Below are 27,453 nucleotides of genomic sequence, written 5' to 3'. Positions count from 1 at the left end.
GTGTGACTTCAGACTGGGTGTGGCATCAACAGAACAAGAACAGCTGCAAACCCCACGGAAATGCTGTCTTCAGAGAAGAATGGGAATGAAGGGTGTGGCTCTCTAGAGTATCTTTGAATTCTCTTCTATCTGGAATCAGAAAACAGACTAAGCTAGCCCATTGAAATATGTGAATCCTAGGAAATCCTTGGAGCATGCTGAGGATCAATGTTTTCTACTCAATCAGATTCGTTTTCAGTTTTCAACACCTAACATGTGGAAATTCCACTCTGATTACTTAATTTCTTTCTCTAATTGGCTGTAAACTGCCTGCCTGTTCTTTAGCCTTAAGACACTACAGTAACTGGCAGTTTGTAAAATAAAGGGTGTGTGAGCGAGGGGGTGGGGATATTCCTGTGTCAATGATTTGTAATGGGGGAGGGGGTGGTGAGACTGTGCCACCTCCCTCTTTGGAACTTGATTCTGAGTAGTGTCATTCATGACTGAAGCTTAGGAGAGGAGCTTTTGCTCATGGAGACCTAACACGGCTTGTGCTTTTCTTACTGCCTGCTTGGATTCTGAGTTTCTCTCCCCACTCTTCTCTCATTCTCTCTCTCCCCCTCTCCCTAACTGGGGGTGCTCAGTCTCACTGGTGCATCAGAACCACATTTGTGGAGCTTTTAAAACCCTGTGGGTGCCTGGGCCCAGTCCCTGGAGATGCCGATAGAGTAGGTCTGGAGTGAGACAAGGAGAGAATCCATATTAATATGAATTCACCAGTTTCTACCTCGAATCGGTAGAATAATGCATCTCATCCCTACTTAGCACACCTGCTCCTCAGAGCCTAGTGGTCACCAACTAGCATCACTGGGTGCTTGTTAAATGCAGAACCTCCAGCTCCTCCCAGACCAGCCAATCAGACTCTGTTAACAAGATCCTCATTAAGGGTGAGGGCACTTTATTTCAAAAGGCAGTTGAGCCCCCAAAGTCCTGCTTTGCTCCAACCCTGCAGTGAGTTGCTTAGTGACAACGTATATTGCTGGGAGGGTTGTCACTGTCAGGTGTGATGGAGGCAGGAGAAAGGCTGAGGAATGCTGCTCTTGAGCAGTGGATTACGTCACCTGCAAATTAGGGTCACCTGGGACCTTTACTGGGCTCACCCAGACTAAAGCAGAAGGGGTGGACAAGGCTTTGGGAAGTGATTTAAAAAAAAAAAAAACACCTTAGGGATTCCATTTGGATCAAGAGCAGCTAATCCCACAGCCATGGTGCACAGGAATCCATCTGAGATCTTGTGAAAATACTGATTCTGGTGCCCAAGGTCTGCGTGTGACCTGAAGAGTCTGCATTTCTAACCAGATCTCAGGCGATGCAAGTTGTCCATACTTTGTATAGAAAGGGCCAGAAACAATGAGTGAAGTTGTTGTTGTTGTTGTTTTTGTTTTTGTTTTTGGCAACAGAGCTGAATGCTCCAAAAGCACACAATCAAGCAGCCATGATAAATTCTTGACTCCAACCTCTGACCTCCTTTCCCATTTTCTCAAAAGCTGGTCAGACCTTCACACTCCCTGTAGGTGCCCACTTTGAGCCACCTCATGCGCTATCCCTTGAGAAACTCAAGGCCCTACATACCCTCCCTCACTCATCCTTCTCTACCCCTCACCCCAGGGAAGAAGCCCTCCCTCTCACCTCCTCTACACTCCCCTCCATCAGCCATCCCCTTGTCTTCCTATCTTCTAACCATCACCTCTCCTGGTACCTTCAGGCTCCCATTCTAAAAACACTTAATGAGCTCCCCCTTAGTTTCTTATCCAGAAGAAACTTCTCAGCGAGGGCTGAACCAGCTGCAGGCCCCTTGGACATGACAAAAAGAAACAAGTTTGGAGCAGTCCAAGGGGCAGTAGCCACAGCCCCACCACAAAGGATCCTAGGACATCCCACAAATCAGAGAGGGGCCCCTCTCCTGCTATATCAGGTTCTGGAAGTAAGAGACCCACTATGAGTTATCCCTTTCCAAAATGCCAGCCCTACCACAAAACAGTCGTCACCATGAGGTAGAGAGGTGGGTGTTGGGTCTAAAGCCATGGAGGACACCGTAGAGAGGACAGAGGGTGGCCAGGGAACTGTGTCATGTCACTACTGCAAGCTGAGTCCCCAGTCTTCAGTCAGGCTACCCACCTCACATTCATGCTTGTCAGAGCTGTATGAGGGCACTGCCCTGCCTCAGTCCTTCCTGGCTTTGGTTCCCCAAGGCTGTAGCTGAAAGTCACACCACCACCACCACCACCACCACCACCACCACCACCTTCCTCTCCTATTCTTTCTCTCCCCCTCAATGATGACTGAACTCATATCCCTTCAGGGGATGTTCAAGAGAGGGAGAAAGGGTGCATCAAGATTCATGGGCAACCAAAAGATGAAAGTCATCATCTAGACTTAGCAATTCCACTCCTAAATAGATACCTGGGAAAAAATCTTACGAGTTCCAGGAGACAACCACAAGAATGTTTATAGCGAAACAATCTGTACTAGCCAAACACCCCAATCGCATTAACAGAGATTTGATAAATTGTGGTATGTGCATATGATGGGATACTAGGGAACAGTGGAAATGAATAACAGTTCTTCACCTGAATGAAACTCACATAATGTTGAGGGATAAAAAGCAATTCACAGAAGAATGCACATGATATAGCTCAAGAACTGGCCTGAATAATATATTGTTTGGGGCTCTTGTTTGGTAAACATGTATGAGAAAACAAGAGGATGAGGGGTACACATGTTAGGAATGTGGTTGGTTGAAGGGTAGAAAGGAGGAAAATGTGAGGGGGGAACACACAGGAGACTTCCACAGAGTTGAGAAATGTTCTGTTAAATCAGGAAACATCTTCTATATATATATATATATAGATTTCAGAGAGGAAGGGAAAGGGATAGAGAGATAGAAACATCAATGATGAGAGAGAATCATTGATCGGCTGCCTCCTGCACACCCCTTACTGGGGGATCGAGCTGGAATCGGTAACCCTTGGGTCCACAGGCTAATGCTCTATCCACTGAGTCAAACTGGCTAGGGCTGAACTTTCTGAAGTGCCCTGGAATTTAGATGTGGTGACTGAATGGTAGATGGGATGTTAAGTACGTAAAATGAACTTATAAAGATGACAGATACTTCAGATCGGGATAAAGCAGTGCATAGCACTAACCTAGGATCAGAACTCAAAAGTTTGAGTTTGTTGTTTATGCCTTTTTTCTTTGATTTATTCATTCACTGAATATTTAATGGGTTATAAATTAGTTTCCTAGGCCTACTGTAACAGAGTACCACAAACTGGGTGGTTTAAAGATAAGTAAATGAGTTCGAAAAAATAATTTAATTTAGCTGTGACCTTCTGGGGCTCTGGGATTTTTTGTTTGGGTATTTAAACAAAGTTCGCTCTTTTAGGACCCTGATGTTCTATGGACAAGTTACAATATGTTCATTAGTGTGCCATAAACTGGGTAACGTCAACAGCAGAAGTTTCTTGTCTCACAAGAAGTTCAAGTCCAAGGTGTTGACAATGTTCATTCCTTCAGGGAAGAATTTGTTCCAGGCCTTTTTCCTTGGTCTCTTGGTCTTTCCCCTGTGACTTCACATCATCTCCCCTCTATGTGTATCTCTGTGTCCAAATTTACTTTTTTTAATAAGGATATTAGTCATGTTGGGTCAAAGGCCATTCTAATGACCTCACTTTAAATTGATTCCATCTGCTATGATCCTATTTCCAAATAAGGTCATATTCTGAGGTAGGGGTGGAGGGTAAGATTTTGGCAAGTGAATCTGGGAAGGACACAAATCAACCCATAACAACATGCTAATTGTCTACATCATGGATTTTTCTCTTCTTTCTTTTTTAAAGATTGTTCATGGCAAGTCAAAGCAAATGACCGAAGCTTCCACGAACAGCCCCATTTTATGAACACCAAGTTCTTTTGTATCAAGGAGAGCAAATATGCAGTAAGTTGATTTTAACTGCCTACATTGTCTTCACTAAAAGCCAGTTTTCTCCAATAGCCAACCTGCTTGCCAGCTTCATGTGACACCTGCCTTCTAGATAACCCCTGGCTAGGGCCATGACAGTCATTGTTAGGTCTATAGAATGTCATAGCTGTAAGTTTAGCTGCCCTGAGGCTGTCTAAGGGTGGTTTGAAACAAAACAAAATTATGTAGATTTAAAATTTTTCTATGTATTTGCAAAATTCTCTTTACCGTGTCTTATGAAAGAATATACAGTCATATCACAGAAGCCTTATGTTCAAAAGTAAGAAAAAATTGAAAGGAATCTTAATAACTTATCTCTCCCTTTCCTGCCTATGATAGATTTAGATATTTTGGAGATATTTTCACCTCAAAAATGCTTATTATCTTTGAAATATGCTAAAGGACACCTGTGCAGCATGGGCTGAAATGTTGTCTGTTAGCTCTCTAGGAGTGCTGCAAGGAAGGACCGTACACTGGTGGTTGAAGACAACAGAAAGCCATTGTCTTACAGTTTCAAAGACCAGAATCCCAAAGGAGGGTGTTGGCAGGGTTGGTTCCTTCGGGAGGAGCTGAGGAATGGTCTGTTGCAAGCACCTGTCCAGCTTCTGGCAGCAGCTGACCGTTCTCACCATTCCTTGGCTTGTAGGAGCATCCCTCTCGTCTGTGTCTGTCTTCACATGGACTTCTCCCTTGTTTCTCTGTGTCCCAATTCTCCTTCTTCTAAGGCCTTCAGAACTGGATTAGGGCCCACCTTAATCCAGAATGGCTCATTGTAACTTGATTACATCTTCAAAGATCCTATTTTCAAATGAGGTGACAGGCACATGTATCAGGGGTAGGACTTGAGTGTAACTTTTGGGGCACATAGTTCAGCCCACAACGGTGTTTGTTACTCTTTCTCACATAGCAGCCTCCATCACCCCTTAAACAGAAAGTGTTCCTTCCCCTCCTGCTTTGCCGCCCATGTTGACATCTCCCTTTGTCCTGTTTTCTAAGAGGCTCTAAGGGGTCAAGAATATAGCAGGGCCCGTTTGGTCACAGTTGGATTTGCCAGAGACTTCTGAGTGAAATGTCTGCATCTTGATACCATCTCTGATTTAGGCCTCCAAGGAGTCATTTTGAGACCTGATTAGAATTAGAAGCTTAAAGGAAATCTCAGTATCTTTCTTTGGGATAAATGACGTCTCTGTGTCACTGTTGGCTATGGGACTTAGTGCTTTCGCAGATGTGTGTACATTGTGATAAATGTGTGGGCGTGATTTAGAATGACTTTCTCCTTTTTTCCAACAGGGCAATGCAATTAAAACGTACAAGTATAATGCCTTTACCTTTCTACCAATGAATTTGTTTGAGCAGTTTAAGAGAGCAGCCAATTTCTATTTCCTGGTCCTTCTTATCTTACAGGTAATGCCCTTTGATATCTTAAAATCTGTTTTGAATTATGGTGACTCAGTAACATTTATGTTGTGGATGCATATAAGTCGACTAATCTTGAAAGTTTTTATATTAACAGCAGGGTGATGCTCGTACAGGAATATGCTTTTTGCACAGAACTGGCTCCATCGGTGCTAAATGAACAGGGAAAGGGAGCAAATGAAAATGTTATTTTAATTCTGTATTTTTAAAAATTCCATTTAATACTGATGTGAATGTTAAAACTGGCTTCCCTGATGTGAATCCAGTTAAAATCTTCACATTGTAAAATTATTTTTGTACCTTAAAATTAAATCTATTGTTTATACTTCTCCTTTATTTTTTACTTAAATGCCTAATTTCCCCAAGTATATTATTGATTTCCATTCATATTTTAGTCATAAATCTCAATAAATTATTTTTGTGATGTTGTTTTACGTTGGAAAAGGCCAATTTTTTTCCTGAGTTTTAATTTTTTCTTTATTGTGACCAAAAAAAAATCACTTATCTGGAGAGCATTAATTTTATCTGTTTAGGAGCTGTTATAATCACAGGAACTCTACCACTGGGAGTGTCATCCGTTAGCATCTCATATACAGGTTACAGAGGATGGCACATCTTCTTGGTTTTATCACATTCTTTATACCAAGCATTGGATCTCGAAAATAGTCTCACCTGCTGGGATTCACCCAGGAAGGTTTTGTGAGAATGGTAGCATGTGTGTCTGGGTGGGGATGGAGATGCATGGAGTGGAGAGGAGAGAGAGAGAGAATGGGAGAGAGAGAAACAGAGAGAGAGAAACAAATCTCACACACACACACACACACACACACACACACATACACACACACACATATGCACAGAAACACACAGAGAGAGAAATAGATACTCATCAGATTTAGTGGAATGTAAGACCTGCTGACTCCACAGTGCAGGATGGTCATGTTATCACAAGGGACCTTTGAGATAGGCTTGGAGAGATAAACTATAAATTATAAAGTCCCACTGTGATAAGTGGGTGACTTTCCTCTTACTTCCTTCTAGCAGGGGAAGGGGAGTTACACCTATGGACAATAATGTGGAAAATGATCTTTGTCTCCTCCAATGGCTCCAGTTTCTGTCAAGTACAGCAATCCAATGTGGATAATAGGAACAGCCTGAGACAGCCCTTTCCTTGCACTGTTACCTCACTTGCTTCTTGTGCTCTGAGTTGAGTACTACTGTAACCTGCATTTTGCAGAGAACTGAGGCCAAGCAAGACAAAGGAACTTGGTCCAAGTCTGGTGGCCCATAAGTGGTAGAACTGGGCAGGACTTGGGTCCAGGAGCTTGACTGTAAGGCCTGCCATTTTAACCAGTACGTATGGCCCAGTGATCAATTAGATGGTAACAAAAGATCTTCACTAAATTTTGTTTCCAGTATTTTATTCCAATTTGTATGCCATCTTGATGGACGCCTGGCTTCCTGCAAGGCCAGCCTCTTTTTTGCCTGGACCAATAGCAATGACACTGAAGGAAGTGCTTTCTTCTAGTGCCCCCAAAGATGCCCCATCCAATCATTAGCTTTCAGAGCCAGCCACTGCCCACTGCCTTCTTTGCCTGCATCCGAGCCCCCAGGCTCAGCCCCGAGCAGTGAAGAGCCTGCTGTATGCATTCCCTCAAAGTGAAAGGACTCCTTCCACCCACACCCCATGCTACCCCCCCCCCCCACCCCGCCCAGTTAATTGGGATTTTCGCACAAAAATTGGAGCACTTCTCCTCTACGGTCATGTTACAAAGACTCCTTGGTGTTCAGCTAAGGTCACAATGAGACAATTTCAGGAGCCACTGTTCTCTGGGCTCTGTTTCAGGAGGCCAGAGGCTAGAGAGAAGGCAGATGGTTAAGAGGAAGATTAGCTGGACGTATAGATGCCTTTTCTCTGTTTTCTGCAGGATGCACACTTGGGTGGGTGATGACGGAGATTAGACTTCGAATTAGTAAGCTTAGAATTAGCAGTTACCTGTGGGTTTGCCTTCGTGGGCACACATGTATGCCTTTTTGTCTCTTCCAGGCCATCCCTCAGATCACAACCCTGGCGTGGTACACCACGCTGGTGCCCTTGCTTCTGGTGCTGGGCATCACGGCGATCAAAGACCTGGTGGATGATGTGGTAAGGATTTCCCGTGAGACTCTCCCCTTATGGCTGCAAACTTATTTTTAAGTTTGGCATTAACACTTTACACTTTGAGATTATTAAAATAACCTTTCTCCATCTCTCTTCTAAAGGCTCGCCATAAAATGGATAACGAAGTCAACAACAGGACATGTGAAGTCATTAAGGATGGCAGGTACTGTCTGTCAATGGTGACCTAGTTACAAGGCTCTACTGCATAAATGTGTCTAGAAACATAGTTGGAGATAACCATCAGAAAAGTCTAGCGGCGCGTTCACCCTCTAAAATTCCTAAGGCTTTGTACTCCCTTTGTGACCTGGAGGCTCTACCCAAATTGCATTATGGGAGGTTGCAGATTGGACTGCGTGATTGGCCTTGTGTTTACACAACTTCTTCAGTCTGGAATGTGCTGCTCCCCATCTCTGCTGGGGACAAAAGATGAGACGCCCACACAAATAATTCAAATAAGATTCAGATCTTAATGAGAAAGATGAAAACAAGATGTTCTGAAAGTTCACTGAAGGAAGGAATCGCTTTAGCTGGTGTCAGGCATCTGAGCAAAGCCCTGCACAGCAGAAGTTAGGGAACAGCAGCAGAGATGGGGAGGCAACAAGGGCCTCCTAAGGGGACCCGAACATCCCAGCGGAAGAGTCCAATGGGATTGCCTCTATCGCCTGCAAAGAGCTGTGGCAAGAAGGTGCTAACTTGTTTAGTTATCGTTAGAGATCCATGTGCAAATTGCTAATTTACAGTTTTAGAGATATTGAAATGTAAACTAATTACAATTTCATTTATTGAAAGCCAATTTTAAAAAAACTGGGCTTACGAATTGTGTGATAAATTCTTGTAAAATCAGGGAAATGAGCATGTTAGCATGTATCTAAAATGTATTGTAATTCTCTAGATCTTTTTTTATCCATAAATTCATGGAGGACAAGCATAGTAATTGAATTCCTGCCTCCAAAAAAGTTAAGTTTATTCATTGTGTAGGTTCATAATATCTGTTGGGAATATCTTTTTTATATGTGAAAAACCTTTAAAACAGACTATATTTTAAAACTTTTAAAAATGTTTATTTGTCAGAAATTTAAATGGGTATTGCCTATGCAGTTTGATGCTGAAGGTAGTCATCCTTTTATTTATTTTACATTTTATCAATACCCTTATTAGACTTATTATGAAAGTGATACAAACCCATTTAAAAAGGTAATTTAAACTTTAAAGTTCCATGAGGATTCCAGGTGGCCCATGTGGGAGTCATAATGTGTTGTTGTCCTGGGACCACTCAGACCTGCAGCTGAGGAGGTAATGGATAATGGAGAGACAGGAGAGCCCTGGCCGGGTGGCTTAGTTGATTGGAGCATTGTCCCTTGCACCAAAACGTGGCGTGTTCGATTCCTGGTCAGGACACATACCTAGGTTGTAGGTTCAATCCCCGGTAGGGGTGTATACAGGAGGCATCCAATCAGTGTTTCTCTCGCACATCGATGTTTTTCTCTCTCTCCCTCCATCGAAAATCAATAATAAAAAAAATAGTTTCACCCTAGCCAGTTTGGCTCAGTAGATAGAGTGTAGGCCTGTGGACCAAAGAGTCCCGGGTTTGATTCTCGTCAAGGGCATATACCTTGGTTGCAGGTTCCTCCCCAGCCCAGGCCCTGGTCAGTGTGTTTCTCTCACATCGATGTTTCTCTCTGTCTTTCCCTCTCTCTTCCACTCTCCCTAAAAATCAATGGAAAAATATCCAACAACAAAAAATAGTTTCCCTTAAAAAAATAAAAATAAAAAGAGGACAGGAGTGGTGGGAACACAGGACGTGAGCAAAACCAAACACGGGTGGCATGTGTCTCTGGCCACATGTTTAAGTAGCCCCCCTTAACCCTTCATTATACGACGGGGGAGAGAAAGAAGACAATCACCATCATCACCATCATCATCACCATCATCACCGTCATCGTTGCTTCCTTCAGAGGATAACACCTTTCTCATGACCACTTAATGGGGCTACGTCATTAAATGGCTGAACTTTTTGCCAAACTTTTCCTGTGATTTTCATGTTCTCCCAGAACCTTTGGCTTCCTGAAAGAATAATGCCAGATCTCTTGTCAGTAACTTTTTTTAAAACACCCATAACATATCTGTATTTTTAATATTTAGATTCAAAGTTACCAAGTGGAAGGAGATTCAAGTTGGAGATGTCATTCGTCTGAAGAAAAATGATTTTATTCCAGTAAGTGAATAAGCTCGCATCTCATTCCTCGTTCTCCCATCTGACTTGGCGCTCGATCTGGCCTGGGGTCTCCGTGTCACTGGTGTGTTTTGTTTCGAACAGGCTGACATCTTACTGCTGTCCAGCTCCGAACCGAACAGCCTCTGCTATGTCGAAACAGCTGAACTGGATGGGTAAGTGGGTCTCAGGTGGGCCTGCGTTAAAGCTTCCCTTGGAAGGCTCAGTCTGCTATGTTGAAAGCCGTGCCTGGAATGGAAGCCCTGAGAGCTGGCCTGGCCTCTACCACGTGCTCTCTGGCCAGCAGTGTCCCTAATCGACCAGACTCCCTGTCTGATTCCATTTATAAAGTGGTGTTGTCACACCTGCCTTTCCCCACCTTTCGAGCCCTGCCCTTTGTGAACTGCTGAGCAGTGTTCAGACAAGTCCGAATGATATTAATATAATCTATTTTAGAAAAAAAGAACAGATTGTCAAAGTCTTTGCCAGCAGACAGTTTTGAATTCTCCCTTTATTGGTCTTGATTATTGTGCTTCCACTTGAAAGAGAGTAAAGGCCTGTTTTTGACTCGTTTTCAGTACATTTATTGAGTGCCTACTAGGTTACATTAGATTAATGGTTTAGCTCCTTTAATCTCCTCAACAACTGTCTGAGACAAGTAATATTATTACCTTGACATTACCCATGAGGAAACTGAGGCCAGGAGGTGATGTAGCCTGTCCGAGGTCACACAGTGTAAGTTTCAGAGTTGGGACGCCGCTAGTGTAAACCCCTTTCCTTACAGCCTAGTTGTGCATATGCCTCTTTAAGGAGAGCTGAAATCACCGAGTAAAACTTAGATCTTCCTCTGTTCTGTAAGCCAGTCGGAGGATGTTCCATCTTAATTATGAAACAGCTGTTATTCCCATGAGTGAGAATAGTGAGCGGGTGGGACATGCCAAGATTTGGGATTGGAAAGAGAGGATTATCTTTCAAAGACATGGGATCTACTTCTTCACTCTGGAAAACAATAAGTTGACAGTCTAGACACTTTCTGTAAAAAAAATATGTCTTGTAGAATCACCTTAGTGTGATGCAATATTAGAAGCTAAGTTGTTAAACGGCAGTTTTATAGTTTAGGCTGGTGTAAGCGTTTAGTTAGAAGCAGGAAGGAGCATTTCTGGGTGCCTCTGTCTGGCAGGAATGTTGGCAACATTTCCTAGGTCAGGAGTTTTTCTGTCGAAATCTGAAGTTCCAAGATGATCAGAGAGTTTGAAAATAAAAAAATAAAATAAAATAAAAAGCTAATTATTTAGCTTTTGCTTCTAGGATTGCCTAATGTTACTTTGAACAATTTTCTTTGTATTCCCGTTTGAACTCTAAAATTTGTTTAATTCTTTCCCTGCCCCCTCCCCCTCTAGAGAAACCAATTTGAAGTTCAAAATGGCACTTGAAACCACACACCAATATCTCCAAAAAGAAAATTCATTGGCAACATTTGATGGTTTGTGAAAACACGTCTTCCTTTGTTTTAAATCTTAGTTGCTTGATTCGTTCCCTATTCATTAAAATTAGAAAACCTTGCATGAGTATTTATGTGAATCTTATCTCTTTTAAAGGTTTTGTTGAATGCGAAGAACCCAATAACCGACTAGATAAGTTTACAGGGACGCTCTTTTGGAGAAACACAAGTTTTTCTTTGGATGCTGATAAAATTTTGTTACGTGGTTGTGTAATTAGGAACACCGATTTCTGTCATGGATTGGTCATTTTTGCAGGTACTTTCGAAGTTTCTTGGGAAATTGATATGATAGGTACTTTCAAAATTTAAAGGAGGGGATTGCTCTTCTGTTCTTTCTCCATTGAAACCAAAGGAAGAGTAATTTTATCCACAGGCCAGTGCATTGACTTTTCCAATTATTGATCATACTGAATTTTCCATTTCTAGGTGCCGACACTAAAATAATGAAGAATAGTGGGAAAACCAGATTTAAAAGAACTAAAATTGATTACTTGATGAACTACATGGTTTATACGGTATTTATTTTCTTTTTCTGTGGGTGAGAGGCTAGATTGCTGTCTTGTGTTCTAATTTTGTTGTATGTTTTTCTAACACAAAGAAATCTTACCTCTGTAGGCCAGGTAGAAACAGGCATAAGTCACTTCAAGGTTGGAGTGGGGAGAGAGGCTTCCCTCACTTTTTCTCAGAAAGGCCACATTCTAAACCAGGGGCTAGATAAGTTGGTGGGGCTGGGCTCCTGAAGTCAAGGTTAGGTTGACTTCACGGTTAGTTTCCCATACGGGTAGTTCTGTTAAAAGCAAACTTTTTTCCAACATATACTGTATAAGTCCAAATATAAGGCAAGCCTAAATCTAAGGTGTGTTGAGAATCCACAAGACATGCCCCCAGGTTTGATGACTCACAAAGAGGACTCCCAGAATTCAGCATAAAGTTGTACTCCCAGCTCTGACTTACTATAACTTATTACTCTAAGATCAGCAAAGGCAAAAGGCTCCTGGGGCAAAGTCTGGAGGAAGCCAGGCACAAGCTTCCAGAGTCCTCTCCCAGTTGAGTCACACGCACGACACAGTTAATTCCCCCAGCAACAATTGGTGACAGCCCATGTTAAATGTTGCCTCCACCAGAGACGCTCATTAGAGACTCCGTGCCTGGGGCTTTACTGGGGTCTGGTCACGTAGGCACTGTCAGCCTGGGATCACCAGACTTCCAGGTTCCCCGAAGGAGAGCGGTGGTCAGCATAAAACATACACCAAGAGGCATAATGAGCCATTCTTATCAGAGCATAAGAAATAAGGAGTCAGGCCCGGCCGGTGTGGCTTAGTGGCTGAGCATCAACCCATGCACCCAGGAGATCTGGTTAGATTCCCAGTCAGGGTATATGCCTAGATTGTGGGCCCGATCCCCATTAGGGGGCATGCAGGAGGCAGCCGATCGATGTACTCTTTCATGGATGTTTCTGTCTCTCTCTCCCTCTCCCTTTCTCTCTCTCCCTAAAATCAATATTTTTTTTAATTTAAAAAAAGAAAGAACTAAGGAATCAGGAAACTTCCTCAAAATCTAAGTTCCCAGATGCCAGCTAAGGCCAAGCTTGCAAGCAGGCCTGCTAAGGATAGCAGTCTCAGGCCTGCTCCTTAGGGTAGCCGCACATACTAAGTGCTCCTCCAGGTTCCCAAAGAGAACTAATTTTTTTAAAGTATTTTGTTTAATTTGAATATACTGTATATACTTATAGGGAGGATATAATACTTATAATACTTTACTTGCATATACATATTTAAAATCATAAAAATAATGTATTAATTTAAGAAACAATTCTTTTTCCCTGCTCTCACATTTCATGAAAACTTAATTTGAGTTTTTCATGTGCATCTTCACTGTCTTGCCTTGACTAAGGCTGGAGCACTCACAATGAGCTCATCATCTCTCCTTCTGTGGCAATTTGTTTTGAGATACAGGACTTGGTGAATCTGTCCAGAAATTTAAATCTGTCCCTGGAAATTTTATTACTACCACAAGGACCCAAATACTACTAAATAGTTGACTTTTATTCAGCCCTTAAGTATATAATCATAATTTCCACAACAGAATACTTACTATATTGTTTCTTAAATGATCTTTAACATGAAGTGATCATTAAGCTTTCAAGAATAATTACCCACATATATAATACCTTAATCAACAAAGAAAAAAAAATTACCCAAATCTGGGTGAAATTTCCTTGCCTTAAAAAAAAAAAAAGTCATTTCCATTAAACATTATCTATAAGCATCCCATTAAACGTTTGAAATCCTTTCATACTAAGGTAAGGTATCTTCCCCAAACAGTGTGTTATTGTTTAAAATAAAAGTAACTGAGAGAATGTGGTACAATATGAGGGTGTTTAAGGATTTGAATGTAAGACACTAGCTGCTCTTCAGAAATATAATTTTGGAATAAAACCTCACCTCATAATGGAATGTAGGATAAATCAATCATCATAGAAATCAAATAGACTTTCAAAGCATTCTTATGGCACTGTTTCTATTTTAATTGTGTTGTTTTAACAGGCTACTAAATTATCAGAAATGTGTAAAGTAGTTAGTATCTATGAAATGCACCGAGTGGGCAATCCTGCAGAATGCTACACTTCAATGTTGTATTTCTTCTAGATCTTTGTTCTTCTAAGCCTGATTTCTGCTGGTCTTGCCATTGGCCATGCTTACTGGGAAGCTCAAGTTGGCAATTATTCTTGGTACCTTTATGATGGAAAAGACTCTAGCCCCTCCTGCCGTGGGTTCCTCAATTTCTGGGGATACATCATTGTTCTGAACACCATGGTGCCCATCTCTCTCTATGTCAGGTAAGGCTGTCTACACTTGGGCCTTTGCTTTAAAGGAAGAACACAGTACATTTTCGCAACTTGTGCCTTTCTAGCAATAATTGTTTCAAAGGTCATAACTAACAAGTAAGAAAATAACTTTCATTTCAGAATTGGGGGGAATGCAGAGAAAGGAAGTGAACAGTTTATTGTCTGCTCTGTGCCAGGCTCAGCTTGTATCTCAGCCTGTTTACCGATAAGACTACTAGAGGTCAGAGATCGAACCCTCCTCCTGTAATCACTTGCTTAGTAAGATCCCTTCTCTGTGCGCTCCAAAACCCAAGCTTCAGAAAGAGCCTGGGAGAAAGTGAAGATTTAGGATGTCATGGGAAAATTTAATTGCTTCCTTTTTAGGAGCCTTTCTAATGTCTTATCTGCCTCTTCCTTATTACCCTCCCCTCCCCCATTGCCGCTGCCACTTCCGTTCCTTGTAAAACTCATTGGACTTCCCAGCCACAAACTTCCCATGGGAATGCCACTCTCCCTGTTCCCCTTAAGCCTCTCAAAATGTTTTATTCCTAATCTCAATCACAACCACAATAACGGACAGACTCATGCCTCTGACAAAAGTAACCTCCTGGTTTTGTGCTATTTCTTCCTTTTGTACTTTTTCTTTCGTTTGTTAATCCTCACCCGAGGATATTTTTCCCATTGTCGTTTTAGAGAGAGTGGAAGGGAGGGAGGGACTGGATGGGGGGAGAGCAAGAGAAGAGAGGGGGAAAGAGAGAAAGAGAGAGAGGGAGAGAAAGAGAGAGAGGGAGAGAGAGAGGGAGAGAAAGAAAGAAGGAAAGAAAGAGAGAAAGAAAGAAAAATCAATTTGAGAGAGACATATGGATTGGTTGCCTCCTGCACATGCCCTGACTGGGGTCGGGGATCAAACCTGCAATCCAGGTACATGCCCTTGACCAGGAATGGAACCAGCAACCCTTTGGTGTGTGGGCTAGTGCTCTAACCACTGAGCAATGCCATCGAGGGCTACTTTTTCCTTCTTTAATATCCAAGTTCATTGTCACTGGTCAGTTGGATTTTAGACCTTGGGGAGAGGGATTGTGTCTTGAAATGTACTCAGCAGCCAGAGTCTGCTTTTAGTTCCAGTAGATAATAACATAGAGGCACACAGGGTCAGATACACACCTGTAATTAGAAGCATTTATTTTATTTTAATTTTATTACATGTGCATTTGTGTGTTTTTTAATTTTATTACATGTAGTTATTGTTGTTCTTTTAACATGAAGTAAAGCCCAGGGGAGCCATCTGTTTGCAGATGGCTTTAAGAAACTCTGAGATGAGTTTTACCTTTGTCAAGGGAGCTCGTACACAGATTATTTTGTCTAAAACTATAAATGTAATTTATAAAATAAACTGTATGTGTAGTTATGGTTTTAAAAAAGTCATGTCATGTGACTACTGGGATTTCTTTATTTCTCTTGGAAATAAAGGCCCTTTTAAGGCATGAGTCAGATCAGGTCATTCCAGATAGTATCTCTGCTTTGTGTTCAACCTGCAGTAGCTCTGTTACCTTTAGAACAAACTTAGTGAGGCCACATCATAACCCACAGGCCCAGCCAATCTGAGGCTCTGCCCTCCTTCACCTCCAACTGAAACCTCCTGGGCTTCCACCACTCTCCCTCCTTGATATGCTCCAGAGTGCCAGCACCTTCATGCCTGCTCTTATGGAACACCCTTCACTACATATCTACATAATTGCTCTTTCATTTCCTTCAGCTCTCTGCTCATCTTATCACCACCTGATCACTTGGCCTTTCCACCCACTCTATCTTAAATGTCACTTCTGTTTCCTGTTGGTCTCCATCTCTCCTTACCCTGCTTTGATTTTTCTCCAGAGAAATTTCACCACCTGATATGTGTTTACTTGTCTTTTTATTTATCTGACTAGAGGCCCGGTGCATGAAATTTGTGCATGGGGGACAGATGTCCCTCAGCCCAGCCCACACCCTCTCCAATCTGGGACCCCTCAAGGGATGTCCAACTGCCCATTTAGGCCCGATCCTCTCCAATCTGGGACCCCTCAAGGGATATCCAACTGCCCGTTTAGGCCCGATCGGGCCTAAACGGGCAGTCGGACATGCCTCTCACAATCCAGGACTGCTGGCTCCCAACTGCTCACCTGCCTGCCTTCCTGATTGCCCTTAACTGCTTCTGCCTGCCAGCCTGATCACCCCCTAACCACTCCCCTGCCAGCCTGATTGATGCCTAACTGCTCCCCTGCCAGCCTGTTTGCCCCTAATTGCCCTCCCCTGCAGGCCTGGTCACCCCTAACTGCCCTCTCCTGCAGGCCTGGCTCCCCCCCCACTGCCCTTCCCTGCAGGCCCGGTTGCCCTCAACTTCCCTCCTCTGCCAGTCTGGTCACCCCTAACTGCCCTCCCCTGCAGGCTTGATTGCCCCCAACTGCCCTCCCTTGCAGGCCTGGTCCCTCCCAACTGCCCTCCTCTGCTGGACATCTTGTGGTGGCCATTTTGTGTCCACATGGAGGCAGCCATCTTTGACAACATGGGGGCAGCCATCTTGTGTGTTGGAGTGATGGTCAATTTGCATATTACTCTTTTTTTAGATAGGATAGAGGCCTGGTGCACGGGTGGGGGGCAGCTGATTTGCCCTGAAGGATGTCCCGGATCAGGGTGGGGGTTCCCTTGAGGCATGGGGCAACCTGGGCAAGGGGCCTGTGGTGGTTTGCAGGCCGGCCATGCCCCCTGGTGACCCAAGCGGAGGCCCTGGTATCTGAGATTTATTTATCTTCTATAATTGAAACTTTGTAGCCTTGAGCAGAGCCAAGCCTCCTACTTGCTCCGTGGCTGCAGCCATCTTGGTTGGGTTAATTTGCATACTTGCTCCTGATTGGCTGGTGGGCTGGCTTGTGGGTGTAGCAGAGTGATGGTTAATTTGCAGATTACTCTTTTATTAGATAGGATTCCATTAGAAGGTAACCTCCTTGAAAGTGGGGAGTTTGTCTGCTTTATTTACTAATGTGTCCCCTGTACCTAGAATGGTGTCTGGTCAGAGCAGGCACTCAGGAAGCATATATGGAAGGAGGAAGGGAGTTATCCTTCCATCTGTTGAACTTGTTATAAGGCATCTTTGCCCACTTAACATTAGCTGGATATGTAAACAGTTTCTTATAACTGGATATATGTAATCATTTAGGGTTTTAGACTTGAGATGACCCTCTTAGAATATCTTATTTTGGACATTCAATAGCCCTGTAAGAATTTAGGGGGAAACTGTGCTTTTTCAGAGTGTGGAATCACAGTTTAGGAGTTATTTGCCAAGAGCCCTTTTCCCTTCTGGAGAGAGTGCAGGGTCTGTAACCTTGGTGAACTTGCCCTAGAATTGGGGTGATGGTGAACATGGCCATTCCAGTTGTGCCCAAGTACAGTGGAGAATGAGAGAAAAGAGAGTGAGAATAGCCACATGGTGCCCTCCGCATGCCACCAGGTCACCCGTCCCACTGGGCTGTGTTGGAACATGGGGCACTGTGGCCATGGCTGGATGTGCTCAGGAGTGAGTGGGAATGAGAAGGGTACTTTGGCCCTAAACCTAGAGAAAGGTATGTTTGGTCAGGAGAACCCAGAAGCTGGGCACATGGGCTACCTCCTGGCTTGTGTCTTTGTAGGTAAGCAGCTCACTCCTGTACGTACAAGTGAGGATAAAATCCACCATCTGCCAACTCGCATCTGAGAATTCTGTTGAAAGTAATCTTCTGTCTTCCTAGTGTGGAAGTGATCCGTCTTGGACAGAGCTACTTCATAAACTGGGACCTGCAGATGTACTACTTTGAGAAGGACACGCCCGCAAAGGCAAGAACCACGACGCTGAATGAGCAGCTTGGGCAGATCCATTACATTTTCTCTGATAAAACAGGGACTCTCACACAAAATATCATGACCTTTAAAAAGTGCTGCATCAATGGGCAAATATATGGTGAGTGGAAGCCGTTCCTCAGCCCCTGGGCATGTGTGACCAGAGCCTACCTTCCCAGCATTGCTAGTGCCTCCCAATGCGGAGCCCGGTGCTCATCCTGGGCTGAATCCTGAAGCCAGAGCACTGGTGGCATCAGGAACACATGGTGGGAGGGGTCAGCCGTCAGAAGTAGGCACACATCCCTCAAAAAATTAAACTCAAAATTGCCATGTGATCCAACAGTCTCACTTCTGGACATACACCCAAAAGAATCGAAAGCAGGGATTGATGCAGAGAGATATTTGCACACCGATGTTCATGGGAGCATTATCCACAGTAGTTAAAGCATGGAAGTAACCCAAGTGTCAGTTGAGGGATAAAAAGATAAAGAGTGCTATATATACACAATGGAACATTTAGTTTTAAAAAGGAAGAAATTCTGACACATGCTTCAATATGGATGAACCTTGAGGACATTATACTCAGTGAAAGGAGCCAGTCACAAAAGAACAAATACTGTATGGTTTCACTTATATGCGGTATCTTATCTAGAGTAGTCAAATTTCTAGAGACAAAAAGTTGAATGGTGGTTGCTGGGGAGAGGGAGTTATTATTCAGTGAGAACTGAGTTTAAGTTTTACCAGATGAAGAGTTATGCAGATGGATGGTGGTGATGGTTGCACAACAGTGAGTTTACCACTTAATACCACCAAACTGTACGCTTAACAATGGTTGAAATGGTAAATTTTATGTTATGTCTATTTCACCACAATTATTTCTAAGTTGATTTCCATTTTAATATTTTGAAATGTGCTGTATACTTATAAAAATATTAAGGATAATACTATATTCAATTAGAGTGCTCTTTTATTTAATACAATTTTTTTTTAAAAAAAAGCTTTAAGAACACTGTATGCTTTCCACTTGTAGCAAACTTTATACTAGGAATGTGTTCTTACTAACGAATATCTGTAAGAAAGGTGGGATACCGGAGGGGCTAAGGAAGTGACTATCGTGTGCCCACTGACAGTGCCTTCTGAGCTGGGGGAGGTAAAGAGCCTCAAAGGACATGGTCTGGGCCCAGAGGACATTGCAGCATAGAGGACACAGGCACCCTGTTTGAACCTCCAGGAGTTATCAAGCTTTTTCTATAAAGAGCCAGATAGGAGATATCTTAGCCTTTGCAGGCCATATGCAGACTATATCAAATATTTTTCTTTGTTTATTTTTATAATTCTTGAAAAATATAAGTAAAAACCATTTTTGACTCAAGGGTTGTCCAGAAATAGGCTATGAAACCCATAGAACCACCACCAACATAGACCCAAAGCAGGGTGAGGAGGGAACTCTGGACACAGGCCGAGACCCAGTTGGTTTTGTCCTATTTGCTTTTCAGGAGACCATCGGGATGCTTCTCAACACAATCATAGCAAAATAGAGGTGAGTCCTTTAACTTAAGGAATCGGTGGTGGTGCGAATTTACTTCCTGGGGTTGCTCTCACAAATTACCACAAAATGGATAGCTTACAACAGCAGAAATGTCTTCTCTCACAGCTCTGGAGGCCAGAAATCTGAAAGCAAGGTGTCCGCAGGGCCACACTCCCTCAGAAGGCTCTAGGGAAGAACACTTCCTTGCCCCTTCCACCTTCTGATAGGTGCCTACAATCCCTGGTCTTCCTTGGGTTGCAAATGTCTGCCTCTGTCATCACATGGTGTTGTCCTGTGTGTGTCCCAATGTCCCTTCTTTGGATTGGGTCCACCATAACGCAGTATAACCTCATTTTAACTGGATTACATCTGTGAAGACCTTCTTTCCAAATAAGGTCATTCCCAGGTAGCAAGGGCTATGACGTCAACATACTTTTGGGAGCCATAGTTTCAACCCACAAGGTATCTTGGGAGCCATAGTTCCAACCCACAAGGTATCTTTTAAGACAGGTGTGAACTTTTTGACAGTTAAGAATATGTTGAAATCCTACAGTGATTTTTGCATAAAGACTTAGCTTCAAATAAAAGTTCATATCATATGCTAAGCCCAAATTGTTGGGTTTTTTAAATCACATTTTCTTTGCCTTTTCCACTTCTTTCTTTTAGCAAGTTGATTTTAGCTGGAACCCATATGCAGATGGGAAGCTCGCCTTTTATGACCATTATCTCATCGAGCAAATCCAGTCAGGGAAGGAGCCGGAAGTGCGACAGTTCTTCTTCCTGCTTGCAATCTGCCACACCGTCATGGTGGATAGAATTGATGGTGGGTGTTTTCTTTGTACCTCCGATATTAAAGACCAGTTTTTTAGTTTACAGGTAACATGTGCTTTTGGGACTCAAATGTGTATGAAGCAGTTTGAGAAGTTTGTCTCACACTCGAGCAGTGAGCACTCAGGGGCACCTGCCGCTACATGGTAGATGGGGTAGCAAAGCATGAAACAAGGTCACGGCCTCTGAGAACTGGTATCTTCTCCACAGCTGTAGCTCCAGTTGCGCTTATCACTTTGAAAATGAAATCTTATCACTGGAAGAAATGGTTGACTCTTGAATTATAATAGGAGGGTCAAAATCCTTTCAGCTGTATTATTACTTACATGGTTTATTGAGAATGAAGAGTCAAACCATATCTGGATCATAAGTGGACTTTAAACATGGACAATCTTTCTACAAGATAATTTCAGAGACAGACTTTTCTAGATTCAGATGTGTTTAGGGTTTGAAACATAATATCAGTCAAAGCCCCTCTCTAAGGTGCCTGTTTCTCATTTGAAAGAGCATAATGAATCTGCATTTGCCCGGGAACAAGCAAAGCTGACTTATAGGCTCCTTTACAGAATTATTATTATTACTCTTTTATTTTCTGTAGTCTTTTATTCTTCTATGATGATTATGTTACTATTGTATAGTAACAAAAGAAAAAAGTATCCTGTGTTCCCCCAAAATATTTAATTTAACCTGATGCCAATTTTTGTTTTTATCCACTAAATTGAAGAAGCAACAGTTTTTTGGTCTACATTAAGAATTCAAACATATACTTAAAGATATTTACCTACAAAATTGTTGCAAATATAGTTAGAAAAACAGTTAAATAGTGTCTAAGAGTCTAAACACAATTTCTTAACACTGCTTGTATTTACATTTTTTAAATTAAAGGGCCTATTTCTATTTCATATTGGTAAGGTCCATACAGAGAAAAAAAGTATTCCAAGTGAATGTTGACTATAATATTCTATTTGTACATCCTTAATGGAATCTATTCTAAGAACAAAAATTACTGCAAAGAAATCTTAAAACTTTACTAGTTAATTTTATTGCTGATAGTAATACTGGTATTAGAATTAATCAGGACCCAAGATTTTCACTTCCAGTAAAAAAAAAAAGTTCAGAAAGATCCCTGTAATATTAAACATAAATTATAAATCCTTTGCAGAATTCTGAAGTGCAACTTGTGCCAGCTTTGTCTCAGCAAGTTTATCCAGAATCTAAGAAAATTGTTCACTTTCTCACATGTGAATGTATGACAAATTATCTGGAAAGACATGCACATTATAGAAAGAGCAAAAGGAACCCTTTGGCATGTCTGCCTGTCAACTCTCCACTTTTCATCAGCGCAGCATAGGATGGTCCCTTCCTGCTTTCTGGCCCTGGGGTTTCGTATGTAGCAGGTATTAGAACTCCAGAGAAGGAATATGCATTGAAGACTAAATCTGTAGAAGCCATTTGTAATATCTTTCAGTAAGTTTCAAAGGAACCCATTCTCCAAGGATGAATCTAATAGGGCAATAAAGAGAGATAACAGTAGAATTCAAATTGGGGTAGATTCATGGAAGGGGCTATTAGCAGGCAAAGTGGGGTAGATAAAGAGGGATGACATCCGGTGACCAAAGCACAGGTCGAAGTCTGTTTGACTAGCCAAGCACATTTCACTCCTATAAAGGGGATCAAGTATGATATTGTTAAGCAGCTTTGTTCTCTGAGGGTTTTTTGGAGTTTTTTTTAGTGTGTGGTGGTGTCATTTTCAGCGCTAACTCAGGCAACCAGCCAACTTAGGCAACTGTGCATTAATCTTCTCTATTTTCTTCTCCTCTCCTCCTTCCCCTCCCCCTGGGATATAATGGGAAGAGTCCTGGACTGTGTGCTGGAGATGGGCCTTCCCAGTGTGGGTTCCTGTCATAACACTTAGTACAGAGAGGGACTCTGTCTGAGCACCAGCTTCCTCTGTGTTGCAGGAAGAAGGCAGGAGTTCAAAGTTTCTTCCCACCTAACACTGTGCAGCTCTTTGTCCCACTTTCCGCTAAGGCAAAGTGTTTTACATCCTGAGGAATCCTTCCTCACACAGTAGATGATAGGCACATGCTCTAGCCACTGAGAATGGAGAAGCTGGATTTCCAGAAGGTTAAAAGAATAACTAGTTTGGCATTGATACCTTGAAAGGTTCCCTTGGAAGGGATCTTGGGGGCACTCCTCCAATTTTTATAGGGAATGAAATTCAGACCCAGAAAGTACAGGGAACTGCCTGAGCACCTACCCATTATTCTAGTTGAGTCCTCTTTGAATTTCGCTATGCTGGTGTGTGTGTGGTCTTTTGCTGCTGTTTTCTCTCTTTTATAAGAATAATAGAGATTGGTTAGCCCAGTGGTCGGCAAACTGCGGCTCACGAGCCTCGGTTTGCCGCTCTGTTGACTAATGAGTTTGCCGACCACTGCCTTAGGGAAAAAACACTTAAAAAACATTTTAATAATGTACTAATGTCTTTAACCTGAAGTCAAAACTTCTGGGTAAGGGTAATGCCTTACGCAGTGGTCGGCAAACTCATTAGTCAACAGAGCGGCAAACCGCGGCTTGCGAGCCACATGTGGCTCACGAGCTGCGGTTTGCCGACCACTGGGTTAGCCTTTATTATACATAACGTCAACAAGAGGAAGGAGGAAACCCATATATATATATATGTTACCACAATATCTGACTAGTTCAGCAGAGTTTGTGTGGCCCTAGTGTTGAACACGTGTGGGGCACAACGGGAGCCAAGTGTGGAGAGGCTGCATTGGTGTTTTATTGCTCTGTAATGAATTGGCATAACTCAACTCATTAGCTCACAGTTCTTTAGGTTAGAAATCTGGGCATGGCAGAACTGGGTTTTCTGCTCAGGATCTCATTAAAGTCAAGGTCAGGCCATGTTCTCATCTGGAGCTCAATGTCCTCTTCCAAGCTGTATGTAACAGGCATTTGTTCTAAGTTACTGAGAATGGAGACAAGTTGGATTTCCAAGTGTAGGAGGTTAAAAGAGGTGAGCTTGTGGCAGAATTCAGTTCCTGTGGTTGTTGGACTGAGGTTTCCATTTCCTTGCTGGCTGTCAGGACTGCTCTCTGCTCCTAGAGGTCTCCCTCCCCCCATCTTCAAAGCTAGCAGTGAAGTGTCTCCCTTCCATCAAACCCCTTTATGTTTTGAATCTCTCACTAGGAAGAGCTCTAGTTTATTTTTTAATGATCTGAAGGAGAGATAGAGAGAGAGAGAGAGAGAGGAGAGAGGAGAGAGAGAGGGAGGGAGGGAGGGAGGGACATCTAGCAATTGCCTTCCACACGTGCCCCAGCCAGGGATAGAACCCACAACCTGGGTATGTGCCCTGACCAAGAATCAAACCTGAAACCTTTTGGTATACAGGACAACACTCCAACCAACTGAGTCACAATGGCCGGGAGCCCTGTCACTTTTAATGATTGACCTCATTGGGTTGGGAATACCCAGATAATCTTCCTATCTTGAGGTCAACTGATTTTATCTTAATTATACCTGCAAAAATTCCTTCCCGGCAGTACCTACATTAGTGTTTGCTTGAATAATTGGAAGAAGATGTGTGGAACCTTGGGGCTATCTTACACTCCTGCCTCCGTCAGAGGCCACATGAGAGCAGCGAGTGAAAGAATTGGAGGCCTTTCCTTACCCAAAAGTCTTTAAGTTGGGGTGCACCAGGATTAGACAGCTATGCTTTAGGAGATTGGATGGGGAGATGTAGGAAGTTGATGCACAAGTTGAGGGCCTGGATTAGTGTGGGGCTTTGAGAAAGATGAGAAAGCCATGACAGTGGGGGATACTCTACAAGTGATTTGAAGAGAGGCGTATGGTTGAGGGGAAAGAGTCATCTGAAAGGTGACTGACTGGTTTCAAGGCTGGTGACCAGAAGACTGGGGGAGCTGTTACTAACCAGAGGAAGCTATGAAATCAGTGTCATGAGAAATGGGATTTGTGTAGTGTGAGCATTTTTTTTATTTCCATCAGTTTCATCTTTAAAAGTTCTTGTGATTGGATTCCTGGTCGGGGCACATGCCCAGGTTGCCGGCTCAATCCTGAGTGGGGGGCGTGCAGGAGGCAGCCAATCAATAATTCTCCCTGATGATTGATGTTTCTAACTCTCTCTCCCTCTCCCTTCCTCTCTGAAATCAATAAAAAACATTTATTTTAAAAGAAAGGTTCTTTCTGGTTGACTCTGAGTGTCCAGTAAATAGTTTTCAGAAATGGTTTCAGAGGATCATTTTTTAGTCCTGGTTGCTTCCTGCAAACATAAAATTGGAATTTGGACCAGGTCTCTGAAGTTCCTCCCATTTCTTAGTCTGTAATTCTGTGGTTCCATTGCTAGAACAAAATGGAAGGGTTTTCTTTAATGATAAAAATATCAGTGTTTGCTCCAGATATGATTCTTACTCTTGGGAACTTTACCACCTTTTATCATTGTGTTTCTTTCCTCTGTTGGAAATAAGTTTGCCATCCGTATGATGCAATATTCATATCTCGTTCCTGCTACTCTTGGTGGAGGAGGTGGGGGGCGGTGCTGTGTTCTCACTGCTGCTTGTTTAGCTCTGGTTAAATATTTTGCCCTCTGGCGTGTGTGTGTGTTTGTAGAATGGCTGGATTTAGTAAGTGGCATTCGTCACTCCTGCTGTATGACTTTCTCGGTGAACAAATAGAGAGGGAGAGAACCTAAAGTATCATTTCTTAATTACTAATTAGGAAGTGATTAACACTGACTTAATTAGAGGGAACCATCTGTGCAGCATTGCGAAGGAAGGAGGGAGGGAAGAGGTGTTCAGCTCTACCTCCAGCCCTTCACGCCCTAGCCTCCTCCCCTTCCACGTGGACTGATGGTGGGGAACGCTGCCCATCCACCCATGGCTTGCATCCTGGGCAAACCTTGGTGGAAGACCAAATGCCTTTTTCTGTAAAATTCATCTGACCACAGAAATACTTTTTTCCTGCTTTAAGGCAGAAGAACTCGAGTAGAAAACCAGGGGGTGGAGGCAGGTGAAGAGGGTATTGAGGGTGGGAAATGGTGATGGAAGGAGGCTTGACTCTGGTGGTGAACACACAATATAATATACAGATGATGTGTTATAGAATTGTACACCTGAAACCTGTGTAATTTTATTACCCAATGTCACCCCAATAAATTCAATGGAAAAAAAGGCAAAAAAAAAAAAAAAGAGTAGAAAAATAGAAAATCTTGGATAGGCAGAGTGGTTGTTGTTTTTTTTATTAACTTTTTACTTAAGTGCAACATGTATACAGAGACAAGCATGTATAGCTCAATGAAATTTCACAAACTGAATACTCTTTTGTCACAAATACTTAAGATTTTTTAAAACAGAACGTTATGACTCCCCTAGAAGTTCCTTTTGTGTTCCCTTCCGGTCATTGCCCCTCCAAGGGTAACTACTGAACTACTGTCCTCACTTTGAATAGCACAGGTGAGCCTGGTCAGTTTTGTGGTCTGTACACATGGGACCAGATAGTACACACTTGCACTCCACATGGGGAGACGGACTTCTATTATTGAAATGTGTTGTGACTATAAGGCGGTTTTCCATTATGTAACTTTAAAAAAAATCCTCACCCAAGGATTTGCTTATTGATTTGAAGGAGAGGGAAAGAAATATCAGAAAACATAGATTGCCTGCCTTCCATATGTGCCGCAATTGGGGATTGAGCCCACAACTTTGCAGTGTACTGGACGATGCTTCAACCAACTGAGCCACAGTGGCCGGAGCGCCATTATGTAACTTTTAAAACATAAAGATACTTAAAAATATTGGTGAATTGTGAGGGTTGTTTTTTTTTTTTTTCCAATATGAGAGTATAGCTAAAGTGAATACACTCTTCTAGAGGGGAAGATAAATATGAACAACACTTTTGGAAAACAAATGAGTCATATATACTAATAGGCTTAAAAATTATCAAGATTCTCTAAATTAGTATTTTGCTAAGAAATACTAAGTGTGGCTCAGTTAGAATATAAAGCCAGAGGTTTTATGCACACATACAGAAGGTTATTACAGTGTTATTTTTGAGAAGAAAAAATTTTGAAAGTAAACTAAGTACCTAAAATAAGAATATGGTGACATGTTAACTTTCACTAAAATTATGTTTAGAACAAATTTTTAAAGCTATGGTAACATACTCAAATATAATGTTAAAATATTCAGGATATAAGTGTATATTTAGAACTAGCTTTCCCGTTGCAGGAAAAATCCTGCAATAGGATTTCCTGCTGCACTCTACCCCGCCTCCGTTCCTCCCTTGTCCCCCGCCTCACCTTCTCCTCCAGCCCGCCCGCGTTTCCATTTGCCCCCAGCCCCGCCTCCGCTCCGCCCTTGTCACCCGCCCCGCCTTCTCCTCCAGCCCGCCTTCTTTTCCATTTGCCCCCAGCCCCGCCTCCGCCCCGCCCTTGTCACCCGCCCCGCCTTCTCCTCCAGCCCGCCTGCTTTTCCGTTCGCCCCCAGCCCTGAATTCGCTCCTCCCTTCTCCTCCCCTCCCCCCCTTTCAAAGCTGTCTTGATATGCAAATTAGCCGCCATCTTTGTTGGGGTAATTTGCATACTCGTCCTGATTGGTTGGTGGGCGTGGCTTGGCTGGTGGGCGTGGCTTAAGTGTAGCGAAGGTGCGGTCAATTTGCATATTTGTCTATTATTAGATTAGCTGATAGAAGCTGTTACAGAAATAGGCTTTTTCACCTTGTATGCATATATGCATAACCCATGGACTCAGACAGTGGGGTGGTGAGGGCCTAGGGTGCGGGGGGCGGGGGGTTAGAGGGGGTCAATGGGGGAAAAAAGGGGACATATGTAATACTTTCAACAATAAAGATTTTTAAAAATATAATAATAGTAATAATAAAACAAACAAAAAAAGGAAAGAAAGGCTTTTTCAAAAGGACTGGAAGGAATTGTAACAAAATGTCAGTGTTGTTATTCCTCTAATTTAAGTGTGATGATGGGAATATTTTTCCTATTCTTGGCCAATTTTTTTAAACTCCTAGTTTATGTTACTGTTTATAGTTAGAAATAAACCATGAAAGTTTAACAAGTGTTAACATTGGCACACTCCTTTCTTGGGGAATGTTGGGCTCTGC

General features: G+C 42.6%; 1 protein-coding gene across 1 annotated transcript in view; it reads left to right on the top strand.

Annotated features, from left to right (window-relative positions):
• Window positions 1-27,453, top strand: part of ATP8B1 (ATPase phospholipid transporting 8B1) — a 111,239-nt gene that overhangs the window by 60,089 nt on the left and 23,697 nt on the right. Inside the window, exons 3-15 of the mRNA XM_054724149.1 lie at window positions 3,879-3,976; window positions 5,291-5,404; window positions 7,464-7,562; window positions 7,679-7,740; window positions 9,720-9,792; window positions 9,895-9,965; window positions 11,190-11,272; window positions 11,388-11,546; window positions 11,717-11,805; window positions 13,939-14,129; window positions 17,879-18,087; window positions 19,463-19,506; window positions 20,161-20,317. Of these exons, the coding sequence (XP_054580124.1) occupies window positions 3,879-3,976; window positions 5,291-5,404; window positions 7,464-7,562; window positions 7,679-7,740; window positions 9,720-9,792; window positions 9,895-9,965; window positions 11,190-11,272; window positions 11,388-11,546; window positions 11,717-11,805; window positions 13,939-14,129; window positions 17,879-18,087; window positions 19,463-19,506; window positions 20,161-20,317 (1,449 nt within the window). The remainder of the gene's footprint in view (window positions 1-3,878; window positions 3,977-5,290; window positions 5,405-7,463; window positions 7,563-7,678; window positions 7,741-9,719; window positions 9,793-9,894; window positions 9,966-11,189; window positions 11,273-11,387; window positions 11,547-11,716; window positions 11,806-13,938; window positions 14,130-17,878; window positions 18,088-19,462; window positions 19,507-20,160; window positions 20,318-27,453) is intronic.

The sequence above is a fragment of the Eptesicus fuscus genome, chromosome 12, assembly GCF_027574615.1.
Source record: "Eptesicus fuscus isolate TK198812 chromosome 12, DD_ASM_mEF_20220401, whole genome shotgun sequence".
NCBI classification, from domain to species: domain Eukaryota; kingdom Metazoa; phylum Chordata; class Mammalia; order Chiroptera; family Vespertilionidae; genus Eptesicus; species Eptesicus fuscus.
This window is presented reverse-complemented; position numbering and strand designations above follow the sequence as displayed.